This window comes from Oryx dammah, unplaced genomic scaffold (genome assembly GCF_014754425.2).
Source record: "Oryx dammah isolate SB20612 unplaced genomic scaffold, SCBI_Odam_1.1 HiC_scaffold_14, whole genome shotgun sequence".
NCBI classification, from domain to species: Eukaryota; Metazoa; Chordata; class Mammalia; order Artiodactyla; family Bovidae; genus Oryx; species Oryx dammah.
Window position 1 is genome coordinate 38,182,198 of NW_024070198.1, and position 12,756 is coordinate 38,194,953.

General features: G+C 48.2%; 1 protein-coding gene across 1 annotated transcript in view; it reads left to right on the top strand.

Annotated features, from left to right (window-relative positions):
- Positions 1-11,782: 11,782 nt before the first annotated feature.
- GRK5 (G protein-coupled receptor kinase 5) overlaps positions 11,783-12,756 on the top strand; it is a 228,158-nt gene continuing 227,184 nt past the window's right edge. The window contains exon 1 of the mRNA XM_040254849.1: positions 11,783-12,126. Within this exon, the coding sequence (XP_040110783.1) occupies positions 12,075-12,126 (52 nt within the window). The 5' untranslated portion in view covers positions 11,783-12,074. The remainder of the gene's footprint in view (positions 12,127-12,756) is intronic.

Here is a 12,756-nt window from a genome sequence, read left to right on the forward strand (position 1 = left end):
AAGAGTCAGACGCGACTTAGTGACTGAACAATAAGCAACATGTCTGGCTACCTCCTCCTCCCTTTAAAAAAAATTTGGGCCACACTATACAGCATGTGGGATGTTAGTTCCGCGACCTGGGATCCAACCCATGCCCCCTGCATAGGAAGCACAGATTCTTTACTGGCCTGCCAGGGAAGTCCCTCCTCCTCATTTAGGACATGGCTTCGCTGTCATCTTCACCAAAAGGACTTTCCTAATGGCCCAGTCTGTTATTCTCTATCTTGGCCCTTGTTTACTTTGATTGGAAATTACAATTACTTTGTTTACTAATTATTTGCTGGGTTTCTTCCCAAGGTAAAAGCTCCACCAGGGAAAGGTCCATGCCCATCTTGCTCACTGTTACATGCCCAGCCTGAAGCACTGTGCCTGGCACATGGCAGACCCCTAGCAAATGTAGATGAACCTGGTTGAAGATCTAGCTAAAAACTCACAGTGTGCAGCCATTTCTGATTACCCATCCCCCTACCCCAGCTGATATCTCCTTCTCCTAAATGCCTTTGAAAGTTATCATCAACATAATTCTCTTGGTGATCAATCCTCTGTGTTTTATCACAGATCTTGCACTTTTGCCTTGAACTGTTATTTGAGTCATGTTTCATTTCTGAATTTCTGATGGCTCTCCTGGTTTGCAGTTTGCATAACTAGCTAATTCATTTTTTAAAACTCCGTCAATACTTGAGGGTGTATTTTCTAAAAACAAGTACATTCATATATAATAAACATAATATTCAATACAACGATCAAAATCAGGAGTGTTAACATTGATCACTATTATCAAATCCACTGCCATATTCAAATGTCATCAACTGTCCCCAGTGACCCAATCCAAAAATTACACATCGCATTTAGTTGTCTTTTAGTCTCCTTCAGTCTTTCTTTATCTTCCTTTGACCTTCACAGTTTTAAGGGACACCAGCTGGCTCTTTTGTGGAATGTTCCTCCACTTGCTTGTCTGATATTTCCTCACCATTCAATTCAGGTTAAATATTTTTGACAGGAATACCACTGGAATGTTGTTCCATAATTTACTTAACCAACCTGATATTATTGAAGATTTGGGTTGTTCCAAAATTTTTTTATAATCAATATGATATTGACACATCTTTGTAGCCGAACGTTTGCACATATTCTTACCTATTTCTTTAGGGTATATTTCTGGAATTGTAACTGCTATGACTAAGGGCTGTGTGTGCTTTAGTAATTTTTGTTATGTATTGCCAAATTGCCTTCCAGAGGGGTTGTGCCAGTTTACACTCCTTCCACAATGAGTGCAAGTGGTTTCTAGGAGATTTTGCTGACATTGAATCCAGGCCGTTTAAAGTAGGCTTCTTTCCGCCCTCCGTACGTCTCCTGTTGATCTATCTTCCACTCCAGTTGCTTACATGTGACTGGTTGTCCCAAACACTAAAACCGTTAAAAGGTAGAACCTATGTGTCTTACCCATCTTTGTGGTCTTACTCATCCCATGGTACCTAACTATGCTTCCTACTTAACAATCACCCCGTAAATGTCAAAGGAAGGAAGGAACAAATGGTAATGATGACACCTTGTGTGACTGTTAGGTTCTTCTCTGGCATGTTGGGCTACTAAAAATGTCATTAAAATTAGCATCCCAAAGTCCAACAGCCAGAATCCCTCCTAGCCTAGATTAGAAAGTGGTCCAGCCTTTTACCAGTCCCCATTCCCAGAACCTCTTGGGATTCCCAAAAGCATGTTTACATCTTGTCCATGTTGATCCTGGGGCTTCCCAGGTAGCTCAGCTGGTAAAGAATACACCTGCAATGCAGGAGACCCAGTTTGATTCCTGGGTTGGGAAGGTCCCCTGGAGAAGGGATAGGCTACCCACTGTAGTACTCTTGGGCTTCCCTGCTGACTCAGATGGTAAAGAATCCACCTGCAAGGCAGGAGACCTGGGTTTGATCCCTGGGTTGGGAAGATCCTCTGGAGGAGGGTATGGCAACCCACATCAGTATCCTTGCCTGGAGAATCCCATGGACAGAGGAGCCTGGAGGGCTGCAGTCCACGGGGTCGCAAAGAATCGGACACGACTGAGCGACTGAGCACATACATATCGATCCTAGGTATGCCCTTCACCTCAGGCATCAGCACTGCTCTGGGCTTCTCAGCTCCCCTCTTGCCCAGAGGCTTTTCTGGGCTGCTTGTCTTCTTGTTTACATTTCTGGATCCCAGGATGGTCACATGTCTTTCTCTCAATTCCTGGATGCCAGCAGAGATGAGTGATCATTTTAAATAGAAGGCTTGGGGATCACAGCTGGGGATTATAATGCAAACAAGACAAACATAAAGCAGGGTGGACGCTATCCTTTAATGCTGTCACCTTCCCAGCTCTTTAGGCTCCCCTGAGAGACCACTTTTCTCCTTTGCAATAGCCCTCTTTCCCCACGTTGCAGGGATCTGCTCCCTTGGGAAAATATCACAGGGAACACCCTTGATCTCACCTCTTTTTCCCATCCCAGCCCTCCGCCACCCCCACCTTGGCTTCTCCCAGAACGCATCCTGTGATCAGCCTCCCCGGAAGAAGACATGTTTTTAGAGAATGTGCAGCCCAGCTCAATTCGTCTTTATTCCCATTCCAGAGTGGGTAGTGGCTTGATTCTCAAGTAACTAAAAGCCCTGAAAGTGTTTTCCCTTCTTTCCTTTCAGATGAATTTTTCCTCCACCCCTACCACAACCACAACAAAGTACTGTTTGCCTAAGTCTTCTGTGACTCCCTTTAGTCATCAATGGTTCAGAAATACTGGTGCCTCGTCATGGAGCATGGAAGGATTCCATTCAACCTCACCATTTTCAAAGCATTCTTATGGGCTCCAGCTCCCCCCTCTGTTAAGGCCACTTATGGGAGGGGCCCTAAGTCTTGTGCAAGGAGAAGCTGCTTCTAATTTTCCCAGGGGTGGGAGATCCTGGAGGCCACAGTGGGCAGAGGTTGAGTAGAAGTGGGACCACAGATTGTGTTGAAAATAAAGATCTTTCCTGTTTTTGTCTTGTCTCTGGTCCTTCCCAAGTGGGAAACTGACATCTCAGAGGGGAGAAAGGATGAGAAGGGTGCTGGGGGCTGGGGGGAGTGGTGGATCAGCTCCTGCAGATTAGCAGGTGGCAGAGGTCCTAACCCGCAGTTTCCTAACTGGGGAGTGCTTATCGTGGCTCAAGGCCTCTTTCCTTCAGTGGAGTCCCTCCCTAGCCCCATGCAAACCAGCCTGCCTGCATCCCTCCCGCCCCTTCTCCTGATTTTGTTCAGCAAGCATGTTCCAGACAGTCTTCCATTTCTCAATCGCTTCCTCCTCTCCTCTGCCGCTCCCTTTGTCCATTTATCTATTCTCTGGACTCTAGGCTTCCTGCCAACATTCTCTCTTTCCTGCAGGATTGCTGCACTTGGTAAAAATGCTACGCCTTTCCTCTCGTTCTGGAAGATCATGTAGTAAGTAGAATGGAAACAGTGCGGCATAAAGAATCAGAGACTGGTCTTGGGACCCAGTCCTGCAATTTTCTGGTTATGCATCTTTCATTTCTCTGGCCTTTAATATCTCTTTAATTTCCTTTGCATATTAATAATATTAGCATTATTTTGTAATTAATTATTTTTGTTTGCTCTGGGTCTTCGTTGCTGCGCGTGGGCTTTCTCCAGTTGCAGTTGCTTGGGGGCTACTGTTCGGTGTGGTGCTGAACAGACTTCTAATTGCAGTGGCTTCTCTGGTTGCAGAGCACAGGCTCTAGGCACACGACATTCAGTAGCTGTGTGGCTTATAGGCTTTTGTTGCCCGAGGCATGTGGAATCTTCTCAGGCCAGAGATCGAACCTGTGTCCAAGGCACTGGGAGGCAGATTCTCAACCACTGTACCTCCAAGGAAGTCCAGCATATTAATATTATTAATCACTTAATCCAACCTATGTATTCTCCAACTATTACTTGGATTTAAACTTTTTATTGAGATAAAACTAACACAACATAAAATTGACCATTTTAAAGGAAATAGGTCAGTGACATTTAGAACATTCACAATGTTGGGGAACTGCCACCTTTATCTAATTCCAAAACATTTTTATCACCCCAAAATAAACCCCCAGACCCAGTAAGCAGTTCTTCCCCTGTCACTGTATCCCAGCTCCTAATAACCAATCCATGTTTCTGTCTTTTTGAATTCTGGATATTTCATATAAATGGAATCATACAATATTTATCCTTTTACATCTGGCTTCTTTCACTTAGTAAAATGTTTTCAAGGTTCATCTACTTTGTCACACGTATCAATATTTCATCCCTTTTTGTGGCTGAATAATATTCCATTGTAAAAACTAGGATGATGGAATCTGCTCCCATCACTTCATGGCAAATAGATGGAGAAACAATGGAATCACTGGGAGACTTTATTTTCTTGGGCTCCAAAATCACTACAGATGGTGACTGCAGCCATGAAATTAAAAGACGCTTGCTCCTTGGAAGACAAGCTATGACCAACCTAGACAGTGTATGAAAAAGCAGAGACATTACTTTGCCGACAAAGGTCTATTGGGTCAAAACTATGGTTTTTCCAGTAGTCATATAGAGATGTGAGAGTTGGACCATTAAGAAAGCTGAGCACTGAAGAATTGACGCTTTTGAACTGTGGTGTTGGAGAAGACTCTTGAGAGTCGCTTGGACTGCAAGGAGATCAAACTAGGTCAATCCTAAAGGAAATCAGTCCTGAATACTCATTGAAAGGGTTCATACTGATGCTGAAGCTCCAATACTTTGACCACCTGATGCAAAGAGCCAACTCATTGGAAAAGACCCTGATGCTGGGAAAGACTGAAGGCAAAAGGAGAAGGGGATGACAGAGGATGAGATAGTTGGATGGCATCACCAACTCAAGGACATGAGTTTGAGCAAGCTCTGGGAGATGGTGAAGGATAGGGAATCCTGGCGTGCTGAGTCCATGGGGTTGCAAAGTTAGACACAAGTTAGCGATGGAGCAATAACAATCTTTCCTTCTCTTCCCTGAATCACAGAGAGGCCAGATTCAGCCTGGAGGGGTGGGGATTCTCTGGAATCCTAGCTGGATCCCGGCACACAGGAGAGTTGTGGAGCTTGAGATATAAGTCACTGAAACATTCTCTAACCCGACGCCCATGTCAAGAGCAGAATCCCCTTTGTCGCAGGTGAGGATGGTTTGTGTCGTACTGAGTCGCCTACCACACTCATGGGCTCATTTTAGCTCACAAATGTGGAACCTGAGGCTTCCTTTAGCCATTTGGGGGCTAGCTGCAGCTCTCCAGAGTTCGTGCTAGATGGCATCCTCTCTCCATAGAGGAGAGGAATGACAGAGAAGTGGAACGAGTGCTCCAACCTGCCGGGTTCCCGTGCAAGCTCATATCAATGGCAGGGAACCCACGCCTTTTCTCCTCTGGAGGAAATTAAGCTGTTCCAAATTATAGACTATATTCTATTTTACATATTTGTCCAAAAAAACAATCTGTGCAAACATTATTTTTTTTAAACTCCAAGTATTTGTTAGATTCCCTTTAGCGTATAACCGACTAGCTGAGACTTTTAGTAAGGGAGCAAGAATGCCCTCCTTTTTATTGGGTCAATTAAATTTTCACCTATCCACAGTGGCCTGAGGACAGTCAAAGCGTATATCAAGGTCTCAGAGATAATTAGGCTCAGAGTCTTTGGAGTCAGAGAAAGTTTATGTTATTGCAGCATTAAGGTCGAAATTGCTGGAGCCCTCTCATCCATGAGTCATCCGGCTTTAAAGGCTCCTAACACTGAATTTAATTCAGCTCACCTTTTTCTCTTTAAAAAGCAATTCTACCTTTGTTGTCAAGATTTTATCCCAATTTCCAGGGTAGGCTACCATGCTCAAACAAATGACCTGCCTGATAGATGCTAATCATAAAAAGACCATCAGTGACGGCTTGGATTCTTTCCTCATCCATACTAACAGAAAATCATTGGCTTTTAAACAGATTACTAGGAAAGTCTGTTTTTCCTTCTTCCTCTCAGAATTAATTTTTATGCTTTCACTGTGTAATTTCCTTACCAATTTGAGCATTTTTTCCATCATGTAAATCTATTGATTGCTTGGCACTGAATCAAACAAAAAAAATGCCCATTTGGTGGGGGGGTAAATAGCTTGTATTTTATTCAAGTCTGTAAGGTGCATTGAAATTGGTCTGCTTAGTCTTTCTTCCTTAAAATTGTGTGATTGCCTTAACTCCTGGGCAGATTGCTGGAGACAGCTGGATTTGAAGATGGAGGTATAGGCAGAAAGTGAAATCATTCCAGGGACTGACTGGCTTTTTAGATTGACCTCTCAGACCGGGAGGCCAGACTCCCTTACGTTTCCCTTTTAATCTCTGATCAGGCAATGATGAAGACATTTTGAGAGTTAACTAGTGCAGAATAACTAGCACCCCAGAGGCCTAGGTTGGGCTGTGTCTTGGCATGTGCTCTGAGTCAGCAAATATTGCCAAATACTATGTCTAAGGTACTTACTAGGTTCTACAGAGAATGGAGTCAAAAGATGAAAAAGACACATTTCAGGCCTTTGAGTAGGGAAGGCAGTTGATTGTTGTTTAATTGCTAAGTCGTGCCTGAGTCGTTGCAACCCCAACGGACTGTAACCCCCCAGGCTCTTCTGTCCATGAGATTTCCCTGGTAAAAATACTGCAGTGGGTTGTCATTTCCTTCTCCAGGGGATCTTTCCGACCCAGGGACTGAATTTGGGTCTCCTGCTTGGCAGGCAGATTCTTTACCACTGAACTACTGGGGAAGCCTTCAGGGAAGGCAAGCACTCACCTAAAAAACTAGCCTTGCCATGGCTCATCAGTTGACCCAATTCTCCCAGGCTGTTTCCTTTGGGCTCCCCTGGTGGCTCAGACAGTAAAGAATTTGCCTGCAATATGGGAGACCGGGGTTCAATCCCTGGGTCAGGAAGATCCCCTGGAGGAGGGAATGGCAACTCACTCCAGTATTCTTGCCTGGAGAATCCCATGGACAGAGGAGCCTGGTGGGCTATAGTCCATGGGATTGCAGAGTCAGACATGACTGAGCGACTAACATTTTCAGTTTCCTTTACAATGGAGACAACAGTTTGTAACAATTCAGGGCCTAAGTCTACTATGGGGACCCTCCCAACAGAACACAGCATCAGAAAGGGGGCCTTTCTTTCTCACTAAAGATCATGCTAAACTGCTTCAGTTTGAGGAACATGGAGATCACTTGTGGCTGGAATCTTATTTCTGAACTTGCAATTGAGACCCCCACAGATGACTCAGTAAAGTCTTGTTACAAAGCTGAGCATTTGGATGTCTACAGGCCATAATTATCTGGCAGCACCAAGGTGAAGCCTCCAGATAGATTTATACGATCAGCCAGTTTATCTTGAAACTGAAGGCTGTTACTGTCCCACGTGTTGCTTGGAGGTCAGGTTTTTCCAAAGTGTGGTATTTCTGCTACTACTAACATTTCAAAAAAGTTTTGGTTAGGATAAGAGAAGTTTTGTTTTGTTTTTTTCTTTTCAAGCAACTTGACTTTAAAGAAAAATACTAAATAAAGGGAAGAAGAGTTGTGGTCTACAATATTGCAAAGTGTTTTTTTTTTTTTTTTTTTAATTGATTTATTTAGAGCTTCCCGAGTCATCTGGTGGTTAAGAATCTGCCTTGCAATGCAGAGGACACCAGTTCAATCCCTGGTCCAGGAAGGTCCCACAGGCCACAAGGCAACTAAGCCCATGCGCCACAGCTACTGAAGCCCAAACACCTAGGGCCCATGCTCTGCAACAAGAGAAGCCAATGAAAGGAGACACCCACACACCATAACTAGAGAGTGGCCCCCACTCTCTGCAAAGAGAGAAAGCAAAGAAGACTCAGCACAGCCAAAAATTAAAAAATAAAACATTAAAAAACATTTATTGACTTATTTTTGGCTGCGTTGGGTTTTCATTGCTTTTCACCAGCTTTCTCTAGTTGCAGTGAGCTGGGGCTACTCTTGGTTGTGGTGCAAGGGCTTCTCACTGCCATGGATTCTCTTGTTTCAGAGCACGGGCTCTAGGAGTGTGGGCTCAGTAGTTGTGTTGCCGGGGCTTAGCTGCCCCAAAGCTTGTGGAATCTTCCCGGAGCAGGGATTGAGTGTGTGTCCCCTGCAGCGGCAGGTGGATTCTTATCCACTGTACCACCAGGGAAGTCTGCAAAGTTTTTAATGTCAGAGTTGGTCACCACTGGGCCCATCGATGAAGGGAGTTCTCAGAGAGGTGGGATCATAACAGGAATCCTCCTTCATGCCTCCAGGCCCAGAGTCAGCTCTCATTTCTCCTCTCGGATTCTTCCTAAGTCCCGGAAATCACTTCCTCTCTGCTTCCAAAGTCATTTGTGTCTGTGTCCACAGTGACTCTTATTCCGTTTTATCTCAGTGGTTTTCCTCCCAGTTTGCTAGCCTTCCTAGCGGCGGACTCTCCTGGGAAATCACTTTGGTATTCCCTGCTGTGCTTGGCACATAAAGGTAAACTTTGAAGAAAGAGAAAAAAAATGGGGGCACGAAAGCCCTGTCTCTCCAGCTGTTTCCTGATGATTAGAAAGCAGTGGCACAAGGAGAGCGAAGGAAACACCAGCTCCAGCACTGCTCAGAAAGCTGATGTGATTATTCAAGCAAAAGCAATCCATGTTTTAGGACAGATAGGTTTGTGACTTTCAGAATAGTTTATTTCAGTTTATAAGAGCTCTGACCAAGCAGCTTTATTCACACAATACAGGTGCTGACCAAAGAATGGGAAGATTTCCGGTTCATTTCACATCTCTGTCCCAGCTGACCCTGAGTGCACTGGGCAGTCAGTATTTGTCTTTGGTATATTCCCATCCCTCCCCAAATTGCCTGCTCTCCATTTGGATTTCCATTCTTGCTCTCTGCCAACGAGATTCCCAACTTACCTGTTGATATTTAATAGACTACTCTTCCTGAATCAAACCCATTTTTCAAGAGGACTATGAGTCATTAATGCATTTAATGGAAGGAATGAAGTTATAATGTTGGCATTATGATCTGGAATGGAAACCTCCCCCCTCCCCTTAATCACTTAGCTAACTGCCTACTTTGCTTTCTTACAATACAGTTTAAGTTTACTCTGGGAGCCAAACAAAACAACTGCAACCCAGTTCAGTATGCTGCTTGCTAGAAATTCAGTGCATAGACTCCGAGTCTGATTGTTAGGTTCAAATCAGTAGGTCTTCTTCGGTAGGTCTTCTGTAGGCTTTCTTCTTATTAGTTGTATGACTTTGGGCAAGTTATAAAACGTCTCCTGACCTGGTGACTTTATCTATAAAATGCAGCTTTGTTCTCTACCTCATCTGGACGTTGTGTTTTGTGAAATTAACCATGTAAAGGCTTTTGATGGCGGGGGAGGGAAGGTATCTTTTTTTGGTGGGTTCCAGCATCTTCCTGTGATGGTTGTTCAACAGCTAGTTGCGATTTTGGTGCTCTCGCAGGAGCTGAGCTCACGTCCTTCTACTCTGTCATTTTGAACTGGAAGCAGGGAGCTCTTTAGTTAGTTGCTTTTGTTAGTCAAATAGGTAAAGTTTGGACTGGATCAGGCCTTAAGCTACCGGCGAGGGGCAAAATGCCTACTGCAGTTGGTGAGCTCTAGGTGGCGCTAGTGGTAAACAGCTCGGCTGCCAGTTCAGCAGACAGGAGAGACTGGGTTCCATACCTGGATGGGGAAGATCCCCTGGAGAAGAGTAGGGAAACCCACTCCAGTATCCTTGCCTGGAGACTCCCACGGACGGTGGAGCCTGGCAGGCTACGTTAGGGTTCACAGGGTCGCAAACCTTCAGACATTACTGAAGCGACTTGGTACTCACGTGCATGAGATGCTGCCAGCTCTGATTCTCTGTCTGTCTGAGAGACTCTGATTATAAGTTAGGGCTTTTATTGTAAGTAGGTGGCTATGTAGCCAAGACCAAGCCTGGGGTGCTTAGAATAGTAATGCCTAGAGTGGGAGAATCCCAGGGACGGGGGAGCCTGGTGGGCTGCCTTCTATGGGGTCGCAGAGAGTCGGACACGACTGAAGCGACTTAGCAGCAGCAGCAGAGTGGGAGATACCTAACAAATCATCTGCTCAGCTCCCTGCCTTTTGAAAGGCAAACTGTTATTCCCCCTACTTCGCAGACAAGTGAGGTCCAGGGAGACCCACTGACCCAAATCCAGACACTAGGGAGTGGTGATGATGGATACACTCCATCAGGAAACAAGACAATCCTGAGCTGTTAGAATCAGCGACCACCCTAGTTTCCAAGGCCTGAAAAAGTCTATTAATTTCTTTATATTCTCCAATGCATAGTAATTGTTCTCCGTTTCTCTCTGCACCTCCCTGCCACTTCCTGGCAGCCCTGGGGGGTGGAAGGTTTCCTCTTTTTGGACAGAGAAGGCCCAGAGCCGGCTTCCGCACGGATATCCGGCCCGCAGGGTGCGCAAAAGGCAAAGACCTCACAGTTTTTTGGGGTCAGCCCGCCCCTCTCCAAGATAGAACGCTGGTCGCAGACCCGGAGTGCCCCACCGCCCGTTTCCCCGGGGCGAGGCATTCGGAGGCAGCAAGGAGGCGACGCTGAGCACAGATCTGGGGCCCGACGTTCTGAGCATACAGAGGAAAGGCACTAAGAGCCCCAAGATGAATAAGCCTGGACTTGGAAAACAAATGTCCAACACAGACTTGTTGCTGTTAACTTACTCATGTTTCTGACCCCGGCGGTTCCGTCTGCGTTTTTATTAATATCAATCAGTTGGGTTGGAATGAAGATTCTTGATTCGCGGCCCCGTGTGGTGGAAGGCAGGTTATTAGCAGAACCGGTCCGCATCCCACGCCGGGATCCCCGGAGTCGCAGACGGGTGTCCGGGGCGCAGAGAAGCCTGGCGGTGGACCCGTCGTCCGCGTGGCCCCACCGCCGCGCTTCCACCCCGCGGCCGCCGAGGGGCGCTCAGGCTGCGCGGGTACCGATGCTTCCGCCAGCGCCGAGTCGCCGCCGACTCGCGGATCCCCCTTCGCGCCCTCGGACGAGAAACAAAGTACACCTTTGTCATCCACCGAGCGCGTGTGCGACGGCAGCACCTCGGCCGGCCGCCGCGTGCGGGGCCCGCGGGCGCGCCTGGCCGCCTTTGGGCTGCAGCCCCCTGCCCACGTGGGCTTGGCGTTCCCCGGAGGAAGCCGGGGTGCAGGCCCGGCCGGCCTGACCTCCCTTCCACCCCGAGCACGCCACGCGGGGGCCAGAACCGGCACCAGCTCCTGCCCGGACGCAGCGCTTCGCCCCGCCCTCGCCGTGGCCCGTGCACTTCGCTTTCTGGGCATTCGGCAGGGCGGGAAGCGGGCGAGCAGGACCACCCCTCCTCTCCCGGCATGGATGTGCGAGAACGGGCCCCAGGATTGGAGTTGGAGGAGGAGCTTCAGCTCCGCCGAGCCGCCTTTGACTCGCTCGCTGCACGCCCCACCGCCTTCCCTCCGAAGGCACGTCCCGGGGCGGTTCTCGGATTCCCGCATCCGCGCGCCAGTCCCGGCCCTAGCCCAGCGCGCGGGGCCGAACTACAAGTCCCAGCAGGCCACGCGCCGCGAGGGCCGAAGCGGGAGGCGTGGCTCGGCCCAGCGCCTGCGCAGTGCAGCCGCCCCGAGCCTGCGAGTACCACACCCCCGGGACGGACAGAGGGGAGGCAGAAGCATCCGAAGCATTAAAGCATCCGCGGGAGCCCGAGGGGAGGAGAATGGAGTGACAGAGCAGCGCGCAGGGTGGGGGGTGGGGGGGAAACTGTTGAGGGAGGGGGGGAGGGGGGACACAGAGGGAGGAAGAAGCGGCAGCGGCGGCTCCTCTTTGCAGAGGTGGAAACTCCGAGGGATAAGAGCAAAGAATAATGCGGTAGGCTAGGCGGGCTGCTCGCTCCCGGCTCCGGCAAGCAGCGGCAGCAGCCCGAGCAGCGGCAGCAGCAGCAGCAGCAGCGGCAGCACCATCAGGCGCTGACAGCCCCGCCGGCCGGCTCCCTCGCTGAACGCCGACTGTCAATGGAGCTGGAAAACATCGTGGCCAACACGGTCTTGCTGAAAGCCAGGGAAGGTAAGTGACTGGCGCCTTCGCCACGAGCCGGGGTATCGGGCGGGTGCGGGATGCCCGCAGTGAGTTTGGTCGGGAGCAGGGCACCTCGGAGAGTGCTCGGCAAACGCTTCACGGTTCCTGCCCTTGTGCTCGGGGAACCTGGACTTGGGCAGAGAAGGGGAAACGTCACGTCGAGGTTGCAAGGATTAGGATGCTAAAACAGATTCCCTAGTTTCCAGCTCTACCCTTACCGTGCCGTGCCTTCTCGGCAGCTGTTGAAAGGTCAGTTGGAAAGGCGTTCATTCAGGAAGAGATGGGCAAACATGCAAATCAAACAGCTTTTCCGAGTTGGCCCGGGATGGTTCTGTGAGTGAATTCGTGTGTGTGTGTGTGTGTGTGTTGGGGGTGGAGGGGCGCCGGCTGAGTTGATATAGGTTATTGCTGGAAACCATCCGCTGGGAATGTTTCTTAGGGAAAACCCGTCGTGTGGAAGGAAGCCTTTTAAAGGCAAAGTAAGATGTTGAGGAATTAGCCTGTTCACATAACGAGAGGATGGTTGTGCAAATCATGTAGAAAAGAATACATGATTTCAGGGGTGGTTTTATCCCCCATTGAGGAGGGAGAGATTAAGTGGATTTTTTGGGGTTTTGG